We start from the raw sequence: 26,684 nt of genomic DNA, 5'->3' as shown, positions 1-26,684 counted from the left end.
GACCCTCTTGGCTGTCTGAAGCAGCTTATGGACTCCTTCTCAGAAAAATGGTTTTAAATGAATAAAGTGAAATATTTTGGCTTACAAAGGAGACCAATTAAAGTATACTTATCAATTTTTAAAAATTTGTATGGTTGTAATGCATTAAATAACAAGATCTTGTGAAGGTCTAATAACTACCGTAATTTCAAAGTAAGGAGTAGAAATGATTTTTTGATATATCTCCAAAAAGCGTAATGCGGTGATTTCTACTGATAACTCAGTGATTTGGTGCCTAAATTCATAATTGAAGGAAATGCCACATTTCATTTGAGGTTAGTAAAAACAAAAGGTGTAACGTTCTCCTATCCAAGTTCATGGATTCCAACGGTCTCCCCCGCCTCCCAAAATGATAACCCCCTGAGTAGTTTACTGGGCTGGGAGTGGGAGGGAAATCTCTGCATAGCATACTCTGAATTCAAAATAAACTGACATGGAAAATCGTGGCTCCCAGATTTAAAACCTCTGCATCAGTCCCTTTGGATCTTTCTTGAACTTGTATGGCAGGTGAAATTGGAATACACGTGTTAAGAATTATGCTAGGAAAATGTCCGTAATAATGCCTTTTATGGAGCATTTCCAGTGTGACAGGCAATGTGCTAAGGACTTAAAAGAATCCTCAAATAACTGCAAGGATGGGCGAGTGAGCTCCATTTTCAGATGACAAAATGAGCAAAGAAGCCCAATAATTTGGCTAATATTGCAGATAGGCAGATAGCAAAGGGTTTTTAACCAGTTTTCATACTGCTGCATCAAAATCACCTGGGGAGCGTGGTAAAACTACAGCGTCTAGGGTCTTACCACAGAGATTCTCAATCCTGTAGTCCGGGATGATGCATTTTCCGTGGCCCCTGGGGTGATTCTGATGCAGCCTGCTTGCAAATTGCACTTCCATGCACAGTGATTCAAAGCTGTGTCTCCCTGGTTCTTGGGTGTTTGTGCCCAGTGCCAGTTTGGACTCCCCTCTGGGTAAAACACCCCAGCTTACGCAGGCAGCACGTGTTCACCAAATGTGGCAGGGCGTTCCTACCATCTCTTGTCCATGTCTCCACCTTTCTCTGGTGTCTCCCACACCCACAGATTTGACAAGTCTTTCTTAACAAAAGGACTGAACAATTGGCGAGAGAAGAGAGTGATCCTGGTTCAGAGGGTTTTCTCAGTCTGGAGAACAGAGTCTCCCCTGTCCCCTGAGTTAGACTTCATTGGGAGCTATTTCCCAAGGATGGGAGAACCCTAAAGAGCCATGGCCAGAATTTAAATCAAGCTCACCCTCTCCTCCCACCTCCCATAAAGAAATATGCTTATTTCTTTCTTCTTGCCTGGTTTTTCCAGGCAGGCAGACCAGCAACTAGCCCCAATATCCGTTTGTGCCTTCAAGGCATTGTGTTTAAAACTCCAGTAAAAAAGAAAAATGACAGTTAAAAGGGTAATTGAGCATCTGTGTTTTGTCTGTTTTCTCTCTCATCTCTGAGCTTGGGGAGCAATGCAGATAGATAAGCCACCACCTCAGCTTGTTCTTGGTATACAGTAGCAGCTGTGAAATGCAAAACAATGACAATGGCCATGAAAGGAGCCCAGGGCTGAGGCCCAGGGCTGAGTCAGTCCCTCTGGACACCTGACCTGGACACTGCTAATATTAGGACATCTAACCAGACAAAGATGATGTGATTAATAATAATAATGGTAACCACGCAATGTGACTTTTTTTTTTAAGGGGAACAGGATTTTATTGGGGAACAGTGTATACTTTCAGGATTTTCCAAGTCAAATTGTTGTCCTTTCAATCTTAGTTGTAGAGGGAGCAGCTCAGCTCCAGGTCCAGTCGCCGTTGTTAGTTGCAGGGGGCACAGCCCACCATTCCTTGTGGGAGTTGAACTGGCAACCTTGTGGTTGAGAGGATGCACTCCAACCAACTGAGTCATCTGGCCACCCAGGAGCTGAGCGGCAGCTCATTGACTTCATTCTAGTTGCGGAGGGCGCAGCTCACTGGTCCATGTGGGAATGGAACCGGCAGCCCCATTGCCCAGAGCTCGTGCTCTAACCAACTGAGCCACCCGTCTGCCCCAATATGGCTTTTTATACACACTGCATATCACAGGTAGAAAAATCACTCTTAATTTTGAGAATTAAGAAATTTGGATTTAGTCAACTTAGACACAGGGACGTGGGGACGTGACAACATTTTGAAAAGAGCCAGGACTTATGTTCTTTTTAGAACGACTTGTGTATGTGTGTTGTTTGTTTACTTGTCAGTCTTCCCCCTATACACTCTAAGTTGTCAAGTTTACTACTGTATAACCAACACTTAGCCTGCACTCAGTAGGTGCTCAAAAACGGTTTGTTGAACAAATGAATGAATGACAATCTCAAAATAAGAGTCTTATGTTTTGTGAAAGTAAATTTAAAAACAAACAAACACAAATTTACTTTTGTGAAAGCAAATTAAGTAAATGGAATTTTTAGATGTATGACTCGGAAATTTCTCAAAGTTTTTCTGAAGGGGTTATAGAAAACAAGGGTAACTATTTGATACATCTAAGTGTACATTTCTCCCCCGACCCTTGGATAGTTCCAAATAAACATAAAGTTAAAAACAAATACACAAGGGCCTGCCAGTTAGCTCAGCTGGTTGGAGCATGGTGTGCATAACACCAAGGTTGGCGGTTAGATCCCCACGTTGGCCATTGTGAGCTGCGCCCTCCACAACTAGGTTGAAACAACTACTTGACTTTGGAGCTCATGGGTTCTGGAAAAACACTTACAAAAATACACAAGATACTAAAAAAGGAAAGGGCTTGTCAAGTTTGGAGCCTGGGGTAAGCTGATCACAAGTGACAGAAGAGTAGAGTAAACTATGGGGGAATAAAACATTCAGTACCAAAGCATCAACTTTTCTTTGTGCAATGTGCAACTTGTATGAGGAGCCAGGGCTTTTTCCTCACTGGTACCAGGCAAACTCTGAAGAGAGATCATGCAGGGGAAAAGACTGAGGTTGACAGAGCAGACCAGCAAACACATAAGTAAAAGAACAGCCTTGATAAGGCTGATACTTTTCAAGGTTTGCTGGGATAATGAACTTCTAAGGATGCACTGCTGCCATCAGTTGAAGACCTGTAGAGAGGAACTCATGGGCTGCCTCTAATGTAGTAAAGATTGCATGGGAAGGGTGGATTTCCACCTTAACACCAGAGAAGAGGATTTCCCCTGCACCCACGCAGATCTTCTGAAAAATGATTATTTCGAAAGTCAACGAAATTCAAACATTTTTCTAGGAAGTTTCAGTAAATTACATTTTACTTCAACTAAAACTCAACCTAGGGTACCATGTTCAGTCCAGCTTTTTAGTCCAAAATGAAATGCCAAGTTCAAGACCAAGAAGCATCAGAAGCAACATCAGACTAATGGTTCAAGAGCTGGTATTATTAAAACGACTTATATTTGCCTAAATAAATACATGTTTTTTCAGCTGGGAAGGCCCACTTCCCCCTCATTGCTTCCCTGCCTTTTCTTTGCTTTTCCTCTTGCAGAAATGAAAAAGCCCACCATCATCATTCCCCTCTCTCCTCTGGATGCCAAATAAAACATTCAAGTTTTGTTTTGTTGTTTCAAGAAAGCAACCAAACTTTAGACAGTAGTGTGTTTTAATTCATTCTGAAAAACAAACTCACATGGATTGATTGATTCTTCAGGTCCCCTGACTTGGACCTGGCACACTATGAAGTCCACACAACTCTGCATAGTTACATTAAACGGGTTCTTGTGCTGCGAAGTCACTGGGTGCAGGTAGCAGTGCAACATTCCCAAGACAATCACTAGACATGCAGAACGCCAGCCAGAAGCATGGATCACTTTCAGGGGTCTTGCTGCAGGGAGCATGAGGCTGTATTTTGTGTGTATTGACAATTGTATAGGGTAAGCCAGCTGTGTTCAGGGAGCAAAGCACCCTTATTCCTCTGAACCTAACGGGGTATCTTCCCAAAAGAAGTGTCTTTCCAATCCCTAAAGTTTGGGGCCAGATACCCCTCTGAGTTGTATGTGTTGCTCCTTAGAGAGTCAAAGCCAAGCCACCATGAGTATGAAAGCTGGCTGATCCCCTCTGTCTTCATTTCCCAGCATGGAGAGAACAACTGCCATTCACCCCATGAATCCAAAAGAATCCCCCCATCCCTGGGTTTAAGCATGGATGCCGGCCAAGCAAGCCTTGGATACCCAGGACTGTTGGATTGTAGCTATGTTGGTGTATCCCATGTTTAAGGTGGTAAAGTGCTTTTGTTTCTCTACCTGATCCAGCTGGGGGACATGGGCTGGGGGGCTGCTTGCCTAACGGCCCCTAGCCCATGTGCTTATATTGGGACCGGTCCCTAGGGATCTGCACCTGGTTGGCAGTCATTTTGTGGTGGATGTGGTAAATTGCCAGTGTTACCACAATGACGAGGCCCAGGATGAGCCCCAAAATCAGGGGCAAGGTTTCCTCCAACTGCTCCCGCTCATCCACTGGGCATTTATGCTCTGAAATGGGAAAGAAGAAGAAAAGCAGTGAGCTCCTGACACAATATTCTAAATCATAAGTTCTCCTATGAAAACTAAAGGAAAATGGGGATGAAAAACTCTCTCAAAGAACCTTTAGGGAGACATTTTTTTTTCAGAAATAATATTTCCTCAACCAACTCTAAGGCTGAACCACTTAATATTTCTGCATAATATAATATAAAAATACATCAGTTAACTAGGGCAACATTCAATGATCAGATTCCTGGTAGATGTCAACAAAACTTCCAGATGATTTATTTAAATTTTCAGAGTTTCAGCATTAGATACAACCACCATCATTTTTATTGTTGGCTTAATTTTTTATTGTTCGTTTAATTCCAACTTTTTTATTGAAGTATAATGTACACATAGATAATTGCACACAAACATACAGCTTTGAAAAGTCTGAAAATACCAAGTACTGTCAATGACACAGAGCAATTGGAACTCTCACCTGTCATTGGGAAAAAATGATATAAACACTTGGTAAAACTGTTTAATGGTTTCTAATAAACACAAACACACCTACCTTATAACCCAGCATTCCATGCCTAGGTATTTACTTAAAAATAATGAAAACATATGACCACAAAAAGACTTGAATGTAAATGTTCATAGAAGCTTTATTCATAATAGCCTAAAACTGGCAACACCCAAAATGTCCATCAAAGGGAAATGGATAAATAAACTGACATATTCATACAATGGAATAGAAATCAACAATAAAAAGGGATGAACTACACCTAACAAAATGGATGAATCTCAAAAACATATTGAGTGAAAAATGTCAGACACAAAAGAGTACATATTGTATGATTCGTTTATATGACATTCAAGAACAGGTAAAACTAGTCTATGGTGATTAAAATCAGAAAAATGCTTACATCTGGGGAACAGGATACAAGGGGACTTTCAGGAGTGAAGGAAATATACTATATCTTGACCCGAGTGGTTACGTGGTTGCAAGTATAGGTAAAAAAAAGCATTGGACTAAATGCTTCAGATTTCTACATTTTAATATACGTAAATATACTAAAATTTTTAAAAGAAAGTGCAGAGCTTGGTGAATTTTCACAAATGAATATTTCATGTAACCAGCACTAGATCAAGAAAGAAAATGTTACCAGCACCACAGGGTTGATTCAATTTTCACCCTCTTAAAATTCAAGACAGCTTAATAGCGCTATGTCTCCATTTCACAAAGAACCAGAAAAACAAGTTTTGGGAAATCTGTGGTCAGATACTTTGTAGAGTTGAAGAAACTGCATTCTTAGAAACCTGGCCATGTTTGCTCAAGCTGCTTTGCTTCTTGTGGGTAACTAGTGGCCTTTCCACCTAGTTTATGAGCCACAACTGGAGAAAACAGGCTTTAGATAGCTCTTCATAAAGACCAAGTTCTTAAGTCCAGATGACCCAGTAAACATTTATCGAGCACCTGTGTGCCAGTCTCCTAGTCTTTCCTCTCACCTCGCCTGAGACCGAAAAAAAGGAGGATAAGGCCTGAGCTCCAGAAGTCTTGTCTCTCTAATAAAAAAATCTGGAAAATTGCAGGCTAATATGCAGCTTTTAAAAAGCAGGATACTCACAGAATACTGAAGGTGCATGATATCCATGGTTGGTTGAGAATATGTATACTTTGTATATTTGTAATACACTTCTCCCTTATATAAATGGGAATCTGCCAACATTTAACTTTTTAACTAACTTAAAAATCTTACATGTTAGATTTACATGTTACATGTTTACATGGTTACATGTTTTTACCATGTCAGTAAAAACATTTAGAAAACAAAAAAAACAAAAAAAACAAAACAAAACAAACAAAAAAAAAAAAGCAGGATACTTAACATGCCTGATTCGTAAATTAACTATCAGTTCTAAGCACAAAGTTTGTCTCATTTAATCCCCATAACAATTCCATGAGTAAATACTATTATTATACCTATTGTACACGTAAGGTAACTGTGGGGACACAGCCAGGAGTGCAGTTTCCAGGCTCTCGGCTTCCTGTGGAAAGGTGCTGGCTCAGGTAGTAAATGGCCATCAACTGTGATTGAATGGCCATCAGCTGTGGCTAGTTGGGCATCAGCTGTAACCAGTGAGCCACTGGCCACTAATATAACTGCTATGGCTACGCTAGTAGCAAATGGGGGCCAGCAAGAAGATGGTAGCTGACAAGCGCGGATTGCAATTAGGACGGCGGGTTGCAGGCAGAGTGGCTCCTGCTTCCTGTGTCTCCAACCCAGCCGCCAGCGAGAATATAGTGGTATGACTCCCCTATCTATGGCTCCGTGGGTGTTCCTTTTGGACCTCACCATATCCTGCGTTCTTATGTGGGGAGCGGGAGCTGAGACCCCGCAGGACGCCCCACTTGACACATGGCGCAGCGAACAGGGTCTCCCACATGACAGTAACCAGGGCAGAAAGAAACTAAGGAATTTGCCCAGAGGTAAATGAAGCCCCAATGTGAACTCAAACAGCCTAACTCAACAGCACTCGCAGGGCAGCACTTAGCAGACATGAACTAAGGTGAGAATTAGGGTCAGATCCATAGCAGACCTGAGCTACTGGCATTCAAAGGCTACCGAATCACAAGGTGGGCAAGATGAGGGTTTCTGGGCTCTGTAGGTCTGGGTACTGGTCATGGAGGTACGTTCAGTTTCTGAAAATTCAGTGAGCTGGATACTTCTTACTAATGGGTATGAGGATACTTTTGGGGGTGATGGGTATGTTGATTTTTTGGATTGTGGTAATGGCTTCATAGGTCTATTTTGAATATTTATCAAAGAATATATTTAAATATGTACAGTTTATTGCATGTCAATTATACCTGAATAAAACAGTTATATATATATATATATATATATATATATATATATATATATGCAAATTTACATTCACCAACTGAAAAATTATTTTTTAAAATAGGTTTTTAAAACAATATTTTGGCAAATGTTAGGGAAGTTTTAAGGACCTATTCGCACTAAACTGAGCCTTTCTTCTTACAACCAGAATAATTGAAAAGAATCAGTAGGCGACTTTTCTTTTTCACTATTTGATTCAATTCTAATGAGTACCACAATTTGAGTATCAGCCTGCAGCTCAATATACCCATTTACCCAGGGAAAAGACTTGGTGTCCTTACAAGGTGCACCAGGGATAGCTATGGGCCCATATCTCCATAGCCAGAAGTTTTTTTCTTTTTTTCCCATGATCCACGCTGCCTGGGAACAATGGGGGTATCCTGGGTTAGGGATTTTGTTACCAACAAAGGGTATTTGTTTTCCTCACCACAACACACTATGGCCCTTGTAATGTTAACACTGATTGTGGGGTTTGCTAAATTTCCATGTGCTAGGTGCAAACTCATATATTGATATTAATAACAAACACTTTTCAACCATACCTGAGTTGATGTTTATGTTTCCATGACCTTGGGAAAGCCCCTAGGTCACCTAAGGATAGAGGCTGGTTGCCAGGGGAACATGATTTAGGAGAAGGTAGGGGCTAGTGATGAGTTCAATTGCCAAAGGCCAATGATGTAATCAATTATGCCTGTGTAATGAAGCCTCCAAAACAAAACGGACAGGGTTGGGAGAGCTTCTGATTGGTGAAGATGTGGAGATTTGGGGAGAGTGGTTCAATCGGAGAGGACATGGAAGCTCTGCCTACTTTGCCCTACACATCTTTTCCATTTTGGCTGTTCCTGAGTTATATCTCTTTTTAACAAGTGGGTGATCTAGTAAATAAAATGTTTCTTTGAGTTCTCTAAGATAGGCTAGCAAATTAATTGAGCCTGAGGAGAAGGTTGTGGAAACCTCTAATCTGTAGCAGGTGGGTCGGACACCCAAGTAACAACGTTGACTTGTGATTAGTGTCTAAAGTGGGGAGGGGAGGCAGTCTTATAGCACTGAACCCTTAACCTATGGGGATGCTATCTCCAGGTAGATAGTGTCAGAATTGAGTTGAATTGTAGGACACCCAGCAGGTGTCAGAAAATTGTTTGGTGGCTGGGAAAAAGATTTCATATCGGTATTGGTGTCAGAATCTAGAGCCAGAAATATTATCCTTAAATGGATAATAACTCTGGTGTAGTTATGGGAAATAATATCTCATAACCCATCCTTGAAGGAAGACAGAGGAGAAAAGCACACTGTATTTTGGTTTAAACACACACACATACACACATACACACACACACACACACACACACACACACACAGACACCCCAGGGAGTGCCAAAAAATATATATATATGTAAAATGTATACATACCGGGTGTGCAAAAAAAAAAATGTATACAAGTGGACACTTTGGTTAGCATTGCTCAAGCAGTAGTTCGCCATAATCAGAAGTGTCTGGACGCTGATGGTAACCACTTTGAGCACCTGTTGTCATTGCAGAAGTCAATCGTGACTCGTATTCATCTTTTGTTATTGGTATATATTGAGTATTACAATTTTAATATAGTGTTCCTTTCTTAAAATGTGTATACATTTTTTTTGGCACCCTCTGTACATGTCAAATACTATTGTGTTTTAGTGCTTAACAAATTTTTTTTGCCTTAGGAAAAAGACCTGAACTAACACACCACAGGGATATACATAATATAAGGAGTATTAAACTATGGACATGTCAAAGATAATCATGGGAAAATAAGGGATGTCAAAAATCACTATAAAAAATACTGGCTCCCCCTCCTCACCCACCCTCTTCCACTAAGTGGTCAAGTAAAGGGGAATTCCTGAATCTGCTGTCCTCTATCCACCATTCCAAAATCCACGAAGTTCTGGAAACCAAAAGTACATTGTGTCATTCCTTTGGCAGCAAAACCTGACTTAAACTAACATTAGGCTATTCATGATTCTCAGGCATCCTACTTAGTGTGAAGATTCACATGTTTCACTACAGGAAAAAGATACTAATACATCTGACTACAGGGGGCTGCCGTGACTCTCCTGGGGTCTTCCATAATAACAGTAGTCCCTCCTTATCCATGAGGGATATGTTCCAAGACCCTCAGTGAATGCCTTAAACTGTGGAGAATACCAAACCCTACATAGGTATACCATGTTTTTCCTACATAGATATGCCTACGATCAAGTGTGATTTATAAATTAGGCACTGTAAAAAATTAACAACAATAGCTAAAATAAAATAGAAAAATTATAGCAATATACTGTAGTAAAAGTTATCAAATGTGGTCTCTCTCTCTCTCTCAAAATATACTATTGTAATGTACTCACCCTTCTTCTTCATGTGATAATGTAAGATGATACAATGTCTGCGTGACCAGATGCAGTGAAAGGAATGATGTAGGCATTGTGACGTGGCAATGGCTACTAGAAGGGTTGCTTAAACATGAGCTCTGCAATACCATAACCGTCAATCTGATAACCTAAATGACTAACAGGCAGACGCATATACAGCGTGGACAGGCTAGACAAAGTGATGATTCACATCCCAGGAGGCAGGAAGTGGGACAGCACGATATCTTATCACGCTGCTCAGAAGGTCACAAAATGTAAAACCTATGAATTGTTTCTGGAATTTTCCATCTAATATTTTCAGACCATGGTTGACTGTAGGTAACTGAAATCGTGGGAAGTGAAATCACAGATAAGGGGAGATTGCTGTTTATGAACTATGCACTTCCCAAAGTCTATAATATTCTGCATTCTGAAATAACATCAAGAGTTTTAGGTGAGCGATTGTGAACCCATGAAGAAAGACATACATTCCCCTTTTACACCGAAGCCAGTGTTTTCAAACGGCCTCTGACCCAGAGGACAAAAAATTTTTACATTATAAGTCAGAACATATGTATACACACATAACTAAAACGAACATTTTATAGAACAATAGTTATGCTTACTTTGTGCATCTAATAATTTATTCTCTGTTCTATTCTCTTTCATTTAAAACAGTGCTGGTCATGACCCACTAAAGCAAAAGTTGTAATCATTTTTGTGCCGGTATGATGAAACTATCACCCCTTCTCAGAATAATGTTTATAAATGCATAAAAAAAAAATACATAAGATTACAAAAGAAATGGATTACACTGAAATTCAGCTACAAAATATTTTTTAAAGTAATTTGGGAGACAGTAATACATGCACTTCTTTGTTAGTATACATGTATACTGGCTGTGATTGCGAAGTAGTGAGAAACATAATTGTTACTTTGTAAAATCTGCACAAACTAATGTGAGTTGAAAATATGATTTCTATTGGTGACAAACTCATGGGTATCACTGATACTACTCTGTGGATTGCTACCATGTTTCCCTGAAAATAAGACCTAGCTGTACCATCAGCTCTAATGTGTCTTTTGGAGCAAAAAATAACATAAGACCCAGTCTTATATAAGACCCAGTATTATGTTATGTCATGTCATGTCATATTATATATTATATTGTATTATACTTATTATATTATATTATCCCTGGTCTTATATTATATTATATAATCTTATTTTAATATAAGACCGGGTCTTATACTAATTTTTGCTCCAAAAGATGCATTAGAGCTGATGGTCCAGCTTGGTCTTACTTTCGGGGAAACATGGTACCTTCATTTATAATCAAAGGAAATGTTAAATATTAACTAGAAATCAGTACAGATAAAGATGTAAATTTTTCCCGTTGAAATTTATACACCCCTTGAATTCTATCCACAAACACTGTGGACCCCAGGGGTAAGATCCTGTGCAATAAACTGATTATACCACCATGGATTATAAAACAAGGAAGTCCCTAGATCTGGGCCTGGGAGAAGAGTATCTATCCCTTGGCTTAGCCAAGACCACATCTGGCTTTGTATGCTCGGAGAACCCTAACTCCCTGTCTACCTCCATAGGCCTTAGCATCCCTCATGCCTCTGTCCTAGCTGGATGGAGGGTTCTACAGCACAAAACACAGAAGCCCAGGGTAGATGTCGTATGGCTGGAAAAAGCAACAACCAGCCTAGTCAATGGAAACAACCAGAGGGAGATAGATGAGACAACACAAGGGTGATCTGCTGCCAACTGCCGGCTGCCGACTAAGGTAACATCAAACAAACTCGGTGTACTCATTGAAACCCTGATGCATCTTAGATTCTGTTTACTATACATATGTTTTATTTTGTTTTGTTCCGTTTGAGGACCACAACATTTCAAAGGTTGCATTTATTCCCTGAGGCAAACAAACTCCAAAAATTATTCATTGTACCCCAAATGAACAGCACTGAGATGGACAATGGGCCCAAAGGCAACCTGTCTGCTTTCTCAAGCTCTGCTAATGCAACAGACTATTTCTCTTTGCGGAAGAAGATAGCCTTTTGTTTGCTGGCTGTGCTTCCTTCACTGTCTAACAGGGCAGCCAAAAAGAGGGGTTTGCCCCTCTTTTCATATTTTCTCTGAGCTGGCTCTGCACTCCTGTGACCTCAGCAATGTGTATTTTGTATCCTGAAAAGTCGTGAAGATGACTGGGCTTTGGAGACAAGGGGATACTCTCACCAAGATGTAAGTACTAGCGATAGAAAAAGATAATAAAAGCAATTAGGGATTGACGCCACTGTGTGCCAGCACACAGGCACGCACAAGAAAAAGCTGTATAAACTCTTTCCCACTGGCCTGTAAGCTCCACCAGGGCAGGGAAAGCTCACATACCCCAACACCTGTAGGTGTAGCAGACACAGAAGATGTCTTACACCCTTGGCATTCACCATCGCCACACATTCCAATGGGTTTTGACCATAAGGCAGTTTAGAGGTCCCAGAGTCAATGCCTCTTCCCCTACTCAGCGGCCATTAGAAAGGTCGTCAGGTTCCCTGAATCCATGAGCTTTTTATCATTGTTCCTAACGTTCCTAATAACGTGATTGGGAGATACTACCTGATCTGTATTTTACCCAGATAGAGTGGATGGGAGTTAGCCGGTAAATTCCAGGATAACTCTAATACAGGTTCTCTACTTTCTCTCAGAGGTCCTAGCAGTGTGAGCCCCAGGTACCACTGGGTAACCTGCTCATTAATGCACCTGTGCAGGCTGCCTTGTCTTCCTATCTTCCCCAACCCTCTACCAGTGCTTTCTAGAACTACCTCCTAAATAAACTACTTGTACTTACTCCTATAGGATCTGCTTCTGGGGAACACAACCTAAAACACTATGGGCCAGGACAGTACCAGGAACCCAGAATTCTAAGACTGACCAACAACGTGGTCCCACACGGGGGCTCCATATTGCAGTCCTAACACAGTTCTCAGCAGTGCTGGTCACAGGATTGTCTCCCTCTGGATGCCTACACAGGACGCCCTGAGGGGCAGCTCCCCAGGGTGACACATTTCTTGACTGGAAGGTGCCAAGTACCCTGTTTCCCCGAAAATAAGACCCAGCCAGACAATCAGCTCTAATGCGTCTTTTGGAGCAAAAATTAATATAAGACCAGGTGTTATGTTATGTTATGTTATGTTATGTTATGTTATGTTATGTTATGTTATGTTATGTTATATTATACCTGGTCTTATATTATAGTAAAATAAGACTGGGTCTTATACTAATTTTTGCTCCAAAAGACGCATTACAGCAGATGGTCCGGCTAGATCTTATTTTTGGGGAAATACAGTATATCACAGATCTACACATCCCTCTGGATCAGCATTGGCAAACCCTTCCTGCATCTGTGGCCTGGCAGCTGGCCACAGGAAGCTCTTCTAGGGGTCGGTGTACAGAGAATGGCAAGGCATGTTCATTCCCACTAAAACACATTGTTTTTTCCATTGGTTCTGGGTAAAATAACAGATCAGGTGGCATCTCTCAATCATTCTGTTAGGAGCAACAACAAAAAGCTCATGAATTCAGCGTACTCAGCAACCTTTCAAAAGGTGCCTCCTGCATCCAGGTATTGATTATAGTTGCTCAGCAAGCAGGTGAGGCTCTGAGAAGCTAAGAGCCCAGGATTTGATACCCAGACATGTTTTCGTCCCAGCCCTGGCAGCCAGTAGGAGTGCAGCCTTCACCAATAACTTCACTTCTCTGAGTCTCAGTTTCTCCACTGTAATGGGGGACCTCGGTACCTTCTTCACAGGGTGGTTGGTTTGTTTTCCCCCCGATAATTAAAAAGGGACCAGCCTTTATGTGGTAAAATTTAAATGCCTGTTAAACCTGAACCTTTAATAAAAGTGAACAGAAGTACCCTTCGAGATCTATTACATGTTTTCTGTCATTATACATAAAAGCTATTTTAATTCAAGCCATACAATACTCAGACTGGTTTGTTCCCTCCCAGTAATGCATCCCTCATCCCTTCACAGCAGAAATCTCCCGGGGCCTTTGAATAGACACACTACAAATTAACTGTGGAAGAACAAATTAATCCACCCCAACTGACAAACACGGGTGCCTTGAATGGCAGGATGGTAGTTTCCATACATAGTGTATTTGTTATGGAAACGAGCCTATTGGCCCCTAAATGCTTTATTTCTTCACTGCAGACAGAGACCCCATTAGCTGAAAAGCCTGCGGGTGACAAACTCAAATTTTTACACATCCAATTATTTTTAAAACAGCCCAAACAAGCAGATTTTTAGCCATTTAGAGCCTGCCTGCTTTGCATACCAAATCTCAACCAACAGCTGTTACCCATTGATAAGATAGGGCCTTGTAGTTTTAAGGCCCAGAGCCTCTCTGCTGCCCCTCAGGGCTGTCTGACCCAGAGGCTCCTCACTATCTGTTGAGTGACATTACCTAAACTAGTAAGGCCCCTCTCCCATACCCACCCCCAGGACGTCCCTTGTTCTCCTCCCCCTCTGGATGGTGGTGCCTGAGGCTCCTCTCTCCAGACAGTTTCATGCTATGAGGGGCTTCCTTTCTCATGCAACTCTGTCCAGGTGCCACCCAATAAAGCTGTGTGTTACTGCCTCTCGTGGTTATATATTTTCCTCAATCAACTCAAACCCCCTGAAACCCCCTACAACATTCCATGGACAGCAGCATCACTGGGGAGCTTGCTAGAGATGAAGCAAGCTTGGGCCCCACCCCGATACCTACTGAACCAAACTGTGGGTGTTACCAAGTTCACCACAGTTGTACACACTGCAGCAAAGGATGCGTATGGATCCTGCAGTTGGAGATGTGCTGGCTGAGACTTTCACTGGGGATCAGTGCAGTAGCCAAGCTCAATGCACTACAGGGATTTGTGTGATAGAGACGTCAACACCCACTGGGGCTGCTCTCAGCCCCTGTGAGTGTCCACTAATCCATTTCATCAGCCCTTCCTTGCTTTTCTCAGAGTCTATTAAGTAGGCAGGTGTGAAACTGCAGACTGCCAGGTCTGGCCCCCTGACACAGGGAATAGGTTCTTTATTGGAAACCCTTATGCTGTGGGCCCTGCACACACATGGCCAACTGTCTGAACACACCCCTGCAGTGGGTGCGCAGATAGGAGCAGTGCCCCCCGCCCAACCCCATGCCCACATGCACACAGGCGTCTACAACATATCCTGAGTGTCTATTCTGGGGAGTGAGGGTCAAACAGAAAAACTTCAGGATTCCACTAAATCCAATAAAATCATCTCCTGCAAAACAGTGGGGGCGGGCAGGTGCTGAGAGGCACAGACAGGAGGAGCCTGGAACAAAAGAACCCCTGTCACACAAAGGCATGTCATCCAGTGAGTGATTCTGAATGAGGCTGCCTCCTCCAAAGAGCATCAAGGCTTGAATTCCAGGGCACCCTATGGGAGCGACCATCCCAATTATCATCCAGAAAAACCTGGGTGAGGCATGCACAATTTGCTTGCTTGTAATATATCTGCATTTAGGAAGTTATACACGCTTACAAGTCTATTGCACCCATCTAGGACCTGGAAGTGGATAAAAACTGCTTTGAAAATAAAAGATGTAATTAAGTCCTTGTCTTGAACTTCACCAGTTTGGGAGAAGGTAGCTCTGGTCCTTATTCAGTACTCATTTACTCTTGCTTTGTACACATCCTAAACATTCACGTGATTGGATTTCTCAGTCCATAAACAACTATAAGCAACAATTTAGAAATAACCCAGAGTGGGTTAGGGTGAGGTTGTGGTAAGGAACTACCATAGTAAAAGCAGCAGTTATAGCACCACTAGTACCAAGAAGTCAAGAAGAGCCTAAGAACAGCTGAAAACAGAAAGTCATTAGGGACTTTTGAAAGTACTCATATAAACTCAAAAGCATCTGTGGTAGGGACCCTGGAGAATGATACTATACAATCCAATATTTTCATCATAAATTCCTGGTCATCAGTAATCACAAGTCCAATTACATTTAATTATATTTAATATTTTCAGTTTAAGAAAGACACTATTACATTTATAAATATTTCTATAATCAGACATTTTTAAAAGTTAAGGTCTTGACACTTAGAGTTTAGTTTCAATGCTGTAGAAAATACATTAAACCAGAATATCCCCTCCTTCCACAAGAACAGGTAAGTGTAGCACTGCTTTACTAAATCAATTACATTCTGATTTGCCTGGCATTGAAACATTTGGAAATCTCTATTAATGGAGTCCGCAGATTCAGAATATCAATTCAGCCAAAATTAACTGGGCATCTGCAATGTGCCAAGCACTATATTAGGTACTGAAAATACAAAGATGAAAAAAAAGCTGGCCATTCTCTCAAGGACATAGGAATTCTCAAATGCCTTCTGACTAACCACTGCGAGGGGTGGGGAAGGGGTTCTATTCAGTATGATTTGAGTGGAAAGGGCATTTTATGGAAGCTGGATTCCTTGAGAAATGACATAATGATTTGTATGTGACACAGATGGGGACTCCCTAATATCCTGCACATTTGAATAGTTGAATTTACCTGGGGAGCCCCAGCCCAAAGCATCTATGAAGCAGTCAGAATCTCTCCCTACTTTTTAACTACGAGGAATAAACAGAACATCAAACTGTCTTTAACAATCTCCCCCAGACAAGAGAAAGAGAACAACTGAATTGAAGAGTCCACTTACTCCACATTCGCCCATTGTAAATTGTTGGTCAGATTGAAGAAAGGTGGACGCTCCTCATGCCCTACCTCTGCTGGAAGGCAGAGAACCAAGAAAACGTGGCCGCCCTGAACCTGCCCAGGTGTATGATGCCCGGTCCCCTTTCAGGGGCTAGCACAGACTGAGAAGAAGCATTTCCTCTACACCCCAGAGGGAGCAGATCAGGGATCCATGCCTCCCTGGAGCCTTGTGGGTACCCCTCCCACAAGGTGAGTGCTCAGAGAAGGCAGGTCTTCATAATTCTCTCTCTGTGACCTGCAAGTCACACACACACACACACACACACACCTATTGCATTCTAGCCACACAAAAACTTCAACTCAGTGGTAGAACCTACAGCTGGAAGTGTCTGTGAGAACATGGAGAAACTGAGGCCCACAGAAGCAAAGGCCCTTCTCTAACTCATGGTTCTCTAGGTAACTTCTTGAGATTTTTCAGCTGCTTTTTGATCGGAAGACTTGCACCAAAAAAAAAAAAATTTTTTTTTCCAAGCTGACTTTCATACCTCTCCTCTTTTGGTAAAGGAAGGAAGAGAAAGATGAATAAATAAAGTGAGGGAGGAAAGGAGTGAAGGAGGAAAAGAAAGAAAGGAATGAAATGAAGGAGGAAGGGAGAGAGGGGGAAAAAGCAAAGCCATTGAAGAAAGTTGATATGATTCAGTTTATTGCCTTTTGTCTTGCAAAATATTATAGAGGGAGGCCCTGTTATATTAACCTAGAGAAAATCCAAGTGGCAATAGCCTGGGACCCTGGCAGGTCTCCTTCCATATCCATCCTGAAGTCAGCCTTCCCTTCCCTCCCTCACCACCTCCTACCCCTGCCCCCACCTCACCACCAACATACCTTCACTGAAGACAAAATCAGAGACGATATCAAAGGGCTGGATGTGGACTGCAGACAGGATCATGGTGACCGTCTTCTGTGGATCGCTGGAGGCAAGTGAAATGCTCTGCTGAGCTTGACACTCATAGGACTTTCCAGCTGGGGTGACCAAGGCAGAGAGGCGATGCGAGTTGGCAGTGTGCTTCCCCGCTGCAGGGAGGGCCCAAAGCAATGGTTAAGCCTGTCTCTATGGCAGATGGCAGAAGCCTCATTGCTCCTAACCTCCCTTGCCAGAGAGTTGGCTCTTGCGTCTCCGCTCCAGACCCTCCTCTGATGTCTGTGTGGCCAGGCACCACACTGCTTTGCCAAGGCTGAGGCTCTGCCTAAGGCATCAAGTGGTGTCGAAGGACAAATACACCAATTCTTTCGTAAGCAGGGGCTCAAAACATTAATTTGGAATTTTTGAAATTTCTTTTTTGGAAGAGGAACATCATACCTAAAACCCAACCTTTTTACAATATAAAACCTTTAGATTGTAAAAAAAAAAAAAACACAAAAAACCCTTTGGAATGGAGATGCCAAAGACACAGAACAGTGACTTGTTTTCCGCATTTCACACTGGCTGGTAAAGAATAAAATACCTTCTTCAACAAAGCACGGCTGATTTCTGGTGCCTTGGGCAGACGCCTTTGCATTTGTGTATATACACCCTCTGGAGGCCTGCCTGCTTTTTCTCCTCTTATGGCATATGTTTGTTTGTTTTCCCTTTTTCTTTTTCTTTTGGGAGGTGTCTAGTTTAACTAGGAAAATGCTTGAATATGAATTTTGATGAAGAGAAGAAAAATGCTCTTTTTCCTGTGATAATAAAAAAGGGTGATATGTATTCTTTCATGTGCTCAAGATAAATATTTTCCCAACTCAGGTGCTCAGGTGATCAAAGGCCCCGTTAGGAGTAGATGAGACCATTTACAAAATTAATTGATTAATGAGTTAATTAATTGAAATGTGGTCTTTGATAGCACCTGCAAATGTGAACATTGTTATCTGGGAAATGGCTGTTCCTCTTACCACGATATTTTTGGAGAATCTGGGTGAATTGTTGGAGGGATGGGCAGGAAAAGCTAATAAATTAGGCCACCGGTTCAGAATGCACTCTGGGGTGGATGCAGTAGATGACTGAAGAGGGCATGGAAGACCTGCTGCCATGCGCCAAAAGATACTGAAGGCCATCAAATATTGACCTAAAAGAAAAGTCATACTGCACCCTTCAAGTTTCAGCACATGAAATGAAAAACCGAGGTGCAGAAAAATAAAAATGCAGTTTTGCCCTTCTCTGTGCTCCTCTAAAGGACAAATCATAAGAGGTCGTCCTGTGGAAGACAGGCCTTCAAGAGACTTCTCATCCAGGATCAGGCCACGGGTGACTGGCTGGTCCTCAGTCCCGTGATTTCCTGCGCGTCTACAAGGCCTGAAGCCCACAGGACCCACCGGCGCTTCCGCTGCCTTGAAGAGCAAGCCAGGCCGAATTTGGCCTGGGAGCACAAAGTCAGAATCGGTTTCCATAACATTCCCGAATTTCCTGAGTAAATGAGCTTCCATGCCTACTCTCTCTGCAGTGTCTGCGCTTTCCCAGCCCTGCTGGCCTCAACTCACCACTGACTGCGTCTTTAAAATGGGTCTTCTCCGAGGAGTCGTAGACAAACTGGACCTTGCTCAGCCTCCAGGTAGCTTCGGGTCCCTTGGACGTGTTGTGGCTTTCCTACCGAGTAGGGGAGGCGCGAGTCAGTCGCCCCGCGGCTTCTGGATGGAGAAACCGAGGGGTGGCCCTCTCGCCCACACCCGCCCAGGAGTTTGCGCCCCCTTTGCGCGGTGGGCTCGGTGTTACCTTTACAAATAGCATCTTGAGTGTGTACGCGGAATCCACCCAGAACACCTGCAGCTCCGACTCGTTGTGGCCACAGCGGCCCTTCACCTCAGCTCCCCGGGTCAGTGAAATATCAGCCTGTTCCGTGATCAGCTGGGAACACAGACGCCCCGCACCCCCTCAGCGCGCCTGCCCCCAGTGGGGGCTGTAAAGGGCGGAGAGTCCAAACTCCGGGACGCACGCCTCAGCACTCCTTTGCGCGCGCGCTCCCAAGTCCGGGAACATGCGGTTAGATGCTCTACGTGCAGACCCCGCCGTTAGGGATGCAGAGAGAGGGAGTTACTTTCAAAGCAGGCAGGGCGAGCGGAAGGCGTTACAAGCCGGAACCCCCATGCAGCATACAGGAGCAGCCTGCGGGGGCGCAGGGGGGAAAGGCAGGAGACCCAGGTCTTCACTGGGCCTTGAGGGAGAGTACCCTTCGACCCTTGAGCCCTAGGAGCAAGCTGGGAGGAAAAAGGTTCCTTACATCAACATAATTGCTGGCCCACACATCATAAGGGACAATAAATTTGGCTGCAAACTCTGCCATGAGACATGTCGTCCCATTTTCCCGCACCACAAATATATCTTTTTCAGGGTTAGTGGAAAGGCCTGAGAGATTTTCCACTTCTTGTTCTGCCATGATTCGAGCCACTGTATCTGCGAGGGGGGAGGGTGGAAAAATATCCTATCGGTTTCGGGCTCAGTGAGCCCACGCGTCTCTGGCACAAGGGTAGAGAAATAGTGGTCTACAGGCTCGGGGTGACAAAGTTCCCTGCCGACTGCTGTGCGCTCTGCGAGCCATTTCTCTAACCTAGCGCCAACAGTTCAACTCCGTTGCTATCATTTTTTAATAAAAAGCATTTTTTTTAATTTAAGCCTTACTAATTTGTAACCCAAATGGCCTTTTTCTTTATCTTAGGATTTTAAACAGAATCTTTCTTGCCAACGCTCTGACCCCACGAAGCAGGCCCGTATAGCAAGCACTGTGTCTAGGATATGGCATACAGGTGTGTGGCTCTCTGGGGAATTCCCCGCCGCTAGTGGGAAGGCCTTCCGCCCCCTCCCCTCACCTCCGAAAAAAGAAAAAAAAAACAACCCAAAACAAAAAAACCCGCAAAACGTTAAGGGCCACATTGTGACCTTAAGCTACTGACTTTACTATGCCGGTTCTATTCTCTGCAAAGAGTGCACCCTGCCTTCACAGTCGCCGAAACGCTACTCACGGAACAGCATCAGGAGAATTCCAAGTCTATCGAAGCTGAGAACGGCTCTTCCTCGGAGATCCATGTTTGCTTAGCAGCGAATGAGGCCAGATGTGCTGCTGCAGAGGCTGCCCGAAGAGGGAATCCCTCAAAGTCGCCGCTGGAGTGAGCCCGGGTGAGCGAGGGGCGGGGAAGCCGTGAGGGAGGAGGGATGGAGCGCGTGTTGTGTGCGTGCTGGCGAGGACTTGGTGTCGGCTGCTGCACCGACCGATGCAGGCTGAACGCGAGTCTGCTCACTGCGGAGGAAAGGACCGCGCGGCGAGGGAGCTGTCCACAGCTGCGAGTGCTGAAAGGAATCGGTTGTGTTGCAGGAGTGATTGTGGCTTGGCTTGTGCAGAGAGCCAATGAGATTTTGGGGGGCTAAAATTCTCCGAGTCTGTTTCCTGTTCGGCGATTGCATTCACAAAGATGATTCAGTCCTGAGAAACTTAATGGACTTACTCGATATCCTTACCAAGAACAATTATTAGGTGTTGTAGATATCACATATCACATAACTGGAGTCCTAGCTTCTGAAAAGGCACCTGGCTCCTGAAAGAAGATGGTAGAGCACAAATTGTTGCTGCTTTTGGGGTGGAAGAGTAGGCAGGAATAGAAAAGGAAAATGCTATGGCAACAGTTTCCTGCATTTGGAGACATCTTCTCTCCTCTGCTCTCAGTGAGCTCATGGGTTTAAAGTTAAATTAACGCCTACTCACACGAGGCCCTCAGTCAATGCAGTATATCTATTCGGGCTTATTTTCTGTGAGTTCTGCTCTCTGGTTGCATAAGGACTCTGAACTCTGGGGTCACCTACCTACCCTCACTCATTATATTGTGACTACTCTGCCAAAAGGAATGTGAGTAAACCTGAAATTTGTGAGGGTTATCTAGGGTCTCTTAGAACAGTAATGTTACATAGTTATGTAAACACACACACTGATATTACTCTTCAGCCTCTAGTGGAACAGAAAAACAAATACTACTGAGCTAATTCCTATATTTGCATTGTTGGTAGTTTTTCTCTTTCTTTTTCTTTTTTGCTCCAAAAATCAGAATCAGAATACAGCTATTTCAGCAGCAGACATGATGTCCTCATCAATTGTAGTGAGGTTCAAATATGTCATTTCTTAGAGGATTTCATTATGTGAATAATCAGTAATATAAAGTCATAAAACAATGTCACATTAATGGGAAAATTGCAAAGTATTTTCATGTTGTCAAATTTGATCCTCTCTACTATGTTAGAAGGCAGACAAGGGAAGATACACATTATTGTAGTTGTACATACCCTAAAACTGAGGCTCAAAAATTAAATGACCTTCCCAAGTGTCACATGGTCAGTTAGAATTAAAACAGAAAAACCACATGCTTTAATTTTGTAGGGATAATCTTCATTTTTTCTTATATAATAGTTTGACTCCCAAATATACCATATTTAATTTTCATAAACATCGTTATTTAGTGACCAAATAAAAAACTGAAACCTAAAATTTCTATCACTAATTAACGTTCCTGAAATACATAGAATGCTGTTTTAAGTATAATAATATTTTGACAAAATATTTTCTCCAAAGTATCTATATAACTATTCTTTCAAACCTATTCTTGTATCAATAATTAGATCAATGTTTTTATCTTTATTTTTATCTCTATATTTTGATAGTTCATCCAAACATTTCTCAAGAACTTTAGATAAATTATTATATAGAGAAGAATTGAGGCAAAATTGTGATTGATATAAAATCAATTATTATCCGTTGAGAGTGGAAGTGGTAAAATTTACATGCCTTACAACTTGTCATCTTAGCTATTGTTATTATCTGATTTTCCTGTAGTACTATAAAAACTAGAAACAAAAATACATATGTAATGAAGCATTTATATTCTCCCTCTCTACCTCCAGTACTTTAATGAGGAAAGAAATGAATAGATTTCAGTCCGGGATTGACTAGCTATTATTTTTTGTGACCTTGTACAGATTTTGGTATTCCTCATCTAAAAAAATGGTAATACCTCAGAAGATGGCTGGATAGGCCAAGTGAACCAATGAATATGAAGCATTCAAAACAAAAGACAAATTAATTTAGTCCATAACAGAATACTTACTACTTGCATGCTGTTTGGTGTTTTGGAAAGACAAACAAGTACCATTCTACAAGTAAGATAGGTATCTGTAAATGATTACGACAGTTTCTATTGTGACATATATTGAAGATATCCTCACTTTATAAGTTGTTAAAAAGATCAACTGAATCAATTGATGATTATCAGCTTTAATAATAAAATAATAGATGAGAAGTAGCATTGGTTATTAATCTTATATTATTGTAGTTGATTTATAAATCAGATGGTGGTTCCTTTGAAAATGGTTTTCTTCACACCTGACATAAATGATCTCTGCTGACACAAAATAATACTTGAAAGAGTTAAAAGAAAAAAGGAAGAAATGTTAACTCTTTCTTCCTGGGAGGATCAGCTGCAAAACATAATAAATTTAATGCCCTTTTAGGTATTTAATTTTAAATATTGCTTACAAACACTCCTTACTTTATTCATTTTATCCCCAGTGATTCTTATGTTGCAATAGGAGTTGGATCACTATACCTACAATTTTCACCTACATCAATTAAACGAGGTTTTAATAATCCTTTAAAAAACATCCTTTAAATAACTGAAGGACGTGATAAAGGAGCAAAACTCACCATTAAATCATATCTTAAAATACTAACAAAGTTTTCCAGAACTTGCTCCATTCTTCATTTCTAGAATGGGAGAGAAGGTAAGAGAAACTGACATAAACAGTTACAGTCACGTGGGTGATGGCTGTGTCAGTTTTCATCATTGCTGCTGGTAGTCAATACAAAATGTCAGGGGTAAGTGTGACCAAACATGTTGGCTTTGGAATCTCCTCTAGATCCTCTAAGTTCTTCAAAGGACTCTCTTCAATTTATGTGCTTATTTAATAAATTAGCCTTTATGAATCGCTTGCCATTGGGTAATTGCTGTTTTATATAAGTGGAAGGAAAGGCCCCTGCATGTATAGAGCTTCCAGTTTGAATGGAAGAAAATAAGAAGATACATGAAGATGTGGGGTTGCCTGGTACAGTGTATGCATAGATATTTAGGGAAAGAAAATGTGAGACACCCCAGGGTGGGCTGGAATTGACCAAAGAAGGCTTCTTGAAGAAGGTGGGTCTTGAAAGAAGTGGACAAATTGGACTGGCATGAAAGACAAGGAAGGAAAACGCAGATGGAACAAATACATATTAAATAGTAGGGTCAATGCAAACATTTAACTGTTTATCCTTCCATGTTTATTAAATTGCAATAAAGAAGAAATTAGGCCCCAAAGCCCACAATGCTTTATAGACTACATAACCCCTAAACTTATTTATTTAATAATTTACCAACATGCAAAAGAATGGCATATGCAAAATTATCCTAAATAAAAATAAATATTTATGTTGTTAAGTGCATCTCTTTATACTTGATTGTACAAGCAATTGACTTGTGTTTTTAGAAACAAGAAACAAAATTCCAAAAATCAGGGGGAAAATGCTGATTAGAAAATATATTTATGAGCTTCAAAACGGGAAATCTATGCTTCGTTGCAGCTGAAATTTGAATTGTTGATGCTTCAGTCCACCTTACAGAGAAATGTAAAATTGTATTCTGCCTCTGTTTTCCCCACCACCACCACCACCACCAATGAGAGAGAGAGAGAGAGAGAGAGAGAGAGAGAGAGAGAGAGAGAGAGAGAGAGAGAATATGGGAGCACATATAGATAACAGAAGCAGGGATAATTTAACTATACTGGACAAGATGTACACAGCTGTTATGTGAAAATTACTACTTAACAAAACCTTTTCATATGTTCAGCTAGCTTATCACTGAACAATTATTTGATTTAATTCAATCACTGCCTTTGAATACCTTTGAAATCCTTTCTAGGATAGAAACTCTTTGGGGATAGGAACTGAAAAATAAGTGTACACAAGAATTTTTTTTCACATAAATTGAGAAACCCTGGAATATTTGGAAAGAATCAGAAAGCTGATTGCAAAGTGCTAAAATATTTGGAAAGAATCAGAAAATTGAGTCTGCATCTCCAATGCACTAAGCTCAAAAGTCCTTGATTAAATTTTCCTCATTCTTTCATTTCACTGATCTCTTCAGCATCCAGTTTAATGAAACTAGAGCTGTTTCAGTAATGACAGTAACCAATAGCAGAGACAAGGCCCCAGAACAATAGCCTTTTCATTGGGAAAGTGTGTTTATGCTAAATTCTAAGAAAATGTCCTTCTATGTGTTCATTAGAATAAATGCCTTCACATGCTTGAATTTAGGGAACAAAGTCCATATGACAAACCCTGAATAAGCAGATGGTGATCATTCCTGAAAAGTTCAATAGTGAAGAAATTATTTTCATCTTTTGAACTAGGAATTGGTTAACTATTCGGATCAGTTTTAAGTTAGTTACCACTAGCTTCAATGTGTACGTTTTTGGCCATGCAGTACAATCCTCTCTGGTTTCCTAGCAGTGAGGAAAATCTTAGCTCAGTGGCAGGGGAACTTTCTGTAAAAGACAACAGTCAATTTAGAATTTTTTAAAAAAAAAATCCTTTAAGAAGTATTTTCTCCAAGAAATAACAACTACCTCAATGGGCCTAAGGTTAGAGAGGCTGTGGCTCATTTAAAATAATTTGCTACCTGAATTCTGAGGTAATGCACTTCATCAAAATTTCTTTTATGATGTGTCACAAGGATTGCTTGTCCCCAGTTAACTACTCTTTTAACTGTCTGTTTGAAGGTATCTGCATATTCACTTGAAGATGTGTTGGAACTAAGGGAAATTGATATTAATTACCAATGGCGGGGGGGGGGGGGGGGATGAGAGTGGGATAGACAGTCTGTTTTGCTTCAAAAGAAACTTTGCTGGTTCAGAGCTGGAGTCCTGGGTTGTAAGTTTCGGATGTTTCTATGAATGATTTTGTGACATTTCAAGACCGTCTAATAATCAAGACCAGGACACAAGAAAAAGTCTTCAGTGTATTGGAAAGGCGACTGGAATGGAAATCTACGAAGCAATGTTAGTTATGACTTTATTCCTCCACTAGCGACAACTTCTGGGAGGAGTGGCTTCACCTCTCTCTTCTTCAACAAGCCTTTCCTAACGGTTCCCTCCAGGACCAAATGCCCGGCTTCTATGAACGACCTTAGTTGGGAAGTGATCTGAGCAATTTCTTTAGAAAAAAAAAATGAATAAATGTTGGAAATTCCATTATTAAAGCGTAATATCTCAACTTGAGAGAAGTATGCGCTGGTCAGGACACATGGACTGTGGCCGCGGCATTACCTTTGGGTGGCACCGAGGCTGGTTGCTCAGGGCTTGGAGCTTCGCCGGGCGCTTGGGCTGCGGGCTCCAAATCTGAACGCTTCTGCGGGCGGGAAAGGAGGTGCTCGCTGCTGCCCGGCGCCTAGTCGCCAGCCAGCATCTCGAGCTTGTCACGACCTCAGCCTGGGAAAGCCGTTGGCGCCTGGCATCCGGGGTGGACTGGCATATTCACGCAGCTGTTCCCGGTGTAGAGGTAGGAGAGAAAACCCCTATGCAGTCGCAAAGGTGAGGTCAGCACCAGCTCCAAAACCAGGAAAAGGGGATCAATTCCGAGGGTGCTGGAGTTGAGCAAATTCGGGCCACGGCGACAGAGGACTTTCAGGATCAAAAAAAGGAGGAAGAAAATTTCCTGGCAGAGAGCGTGTCCCTAGCTCCTTGCGACCTCCTTTGGAGACCCTCCACCTAGGAAGTCCCGGCAAACCCTGGGCCGGGGCAGGAAGAGTGCGTGGTGAGACCCCGGCGCTCTCCGGACCTCAGACCTTTTGGGTCCCTCCTCCACCCTGAGAACAGTCCGGAGACTTCGGGGGATAGCTGGGTGTAGGGTGCTAAAATGGGGAGAGGGAGGAGACCCGGTTACAGAGGCGTCGCTTCTCTCCTTTTCTCTTTCTTCCCTTTCTAAACCTTCGGGGCTGTATCCACCGGAGGGAAATGCCCCCCGAAGTGTCCCGGTGGCCCAGTTTCCAGGACAAAAGTCAGGAGGATGCTGCGGTCCAGGTCCAGGCCTTGGACAAC

General features: G+C 42.2%; 1 protein-coding gene across 1 annotated transcript; it reads right to left on the bottom strand.

Annotated features, from left to right (window-relative positions):
* Positions 1–3,662: 3,662 nt before the first annotated feature.
* LAMP5 (lysosome associated membrane protein 5) lies at positions 3,663–21,513 on the bottom strand. Its single transcript, XM_019734920.3, has 6 exons — positions 20,537–21,513; positions 19,798–19,970; positions 19,293–19,424; positions 19,061–19,166; positions 17,429–17,617; positions 3,663–4,548 (listed from the first exon to the last, which is right to left on the bottom strand). Exons 1-6 carry the CDS (start codon positions 20,598–20,600, stop codon positions 4,370–4,372), a joined length of 843 nt encoding a protein of 280 aa, XP_019590479.1. The 5' UTR covers positions 20,601–21,513; the 3' UTR covers positions 3,663–4,369.
* Between the last annotated feature and the right edge of the window lie 5,171 nt (positions 21,514–26,684).

This window comes from Rhinolophus sinicus, chromosome 13 (assembly GCF_057876585.1).
Source record: "Rhinolophus sinicus isolate RSI-liver-muscle chromosome 13, RSI-T2T, whole genome shotgun sequence".
Taxonomy (NCBI): domain Eukaryota; kingdom Metazoa; phylum Chordata; class Mammalia; order Chiroptera; family Rhinolophidae; genus Rhinolophus; species Rhinolophus sinicus.
This window is presented reverse-complemented; position numbering and strand designations above follow the sequence as displayed.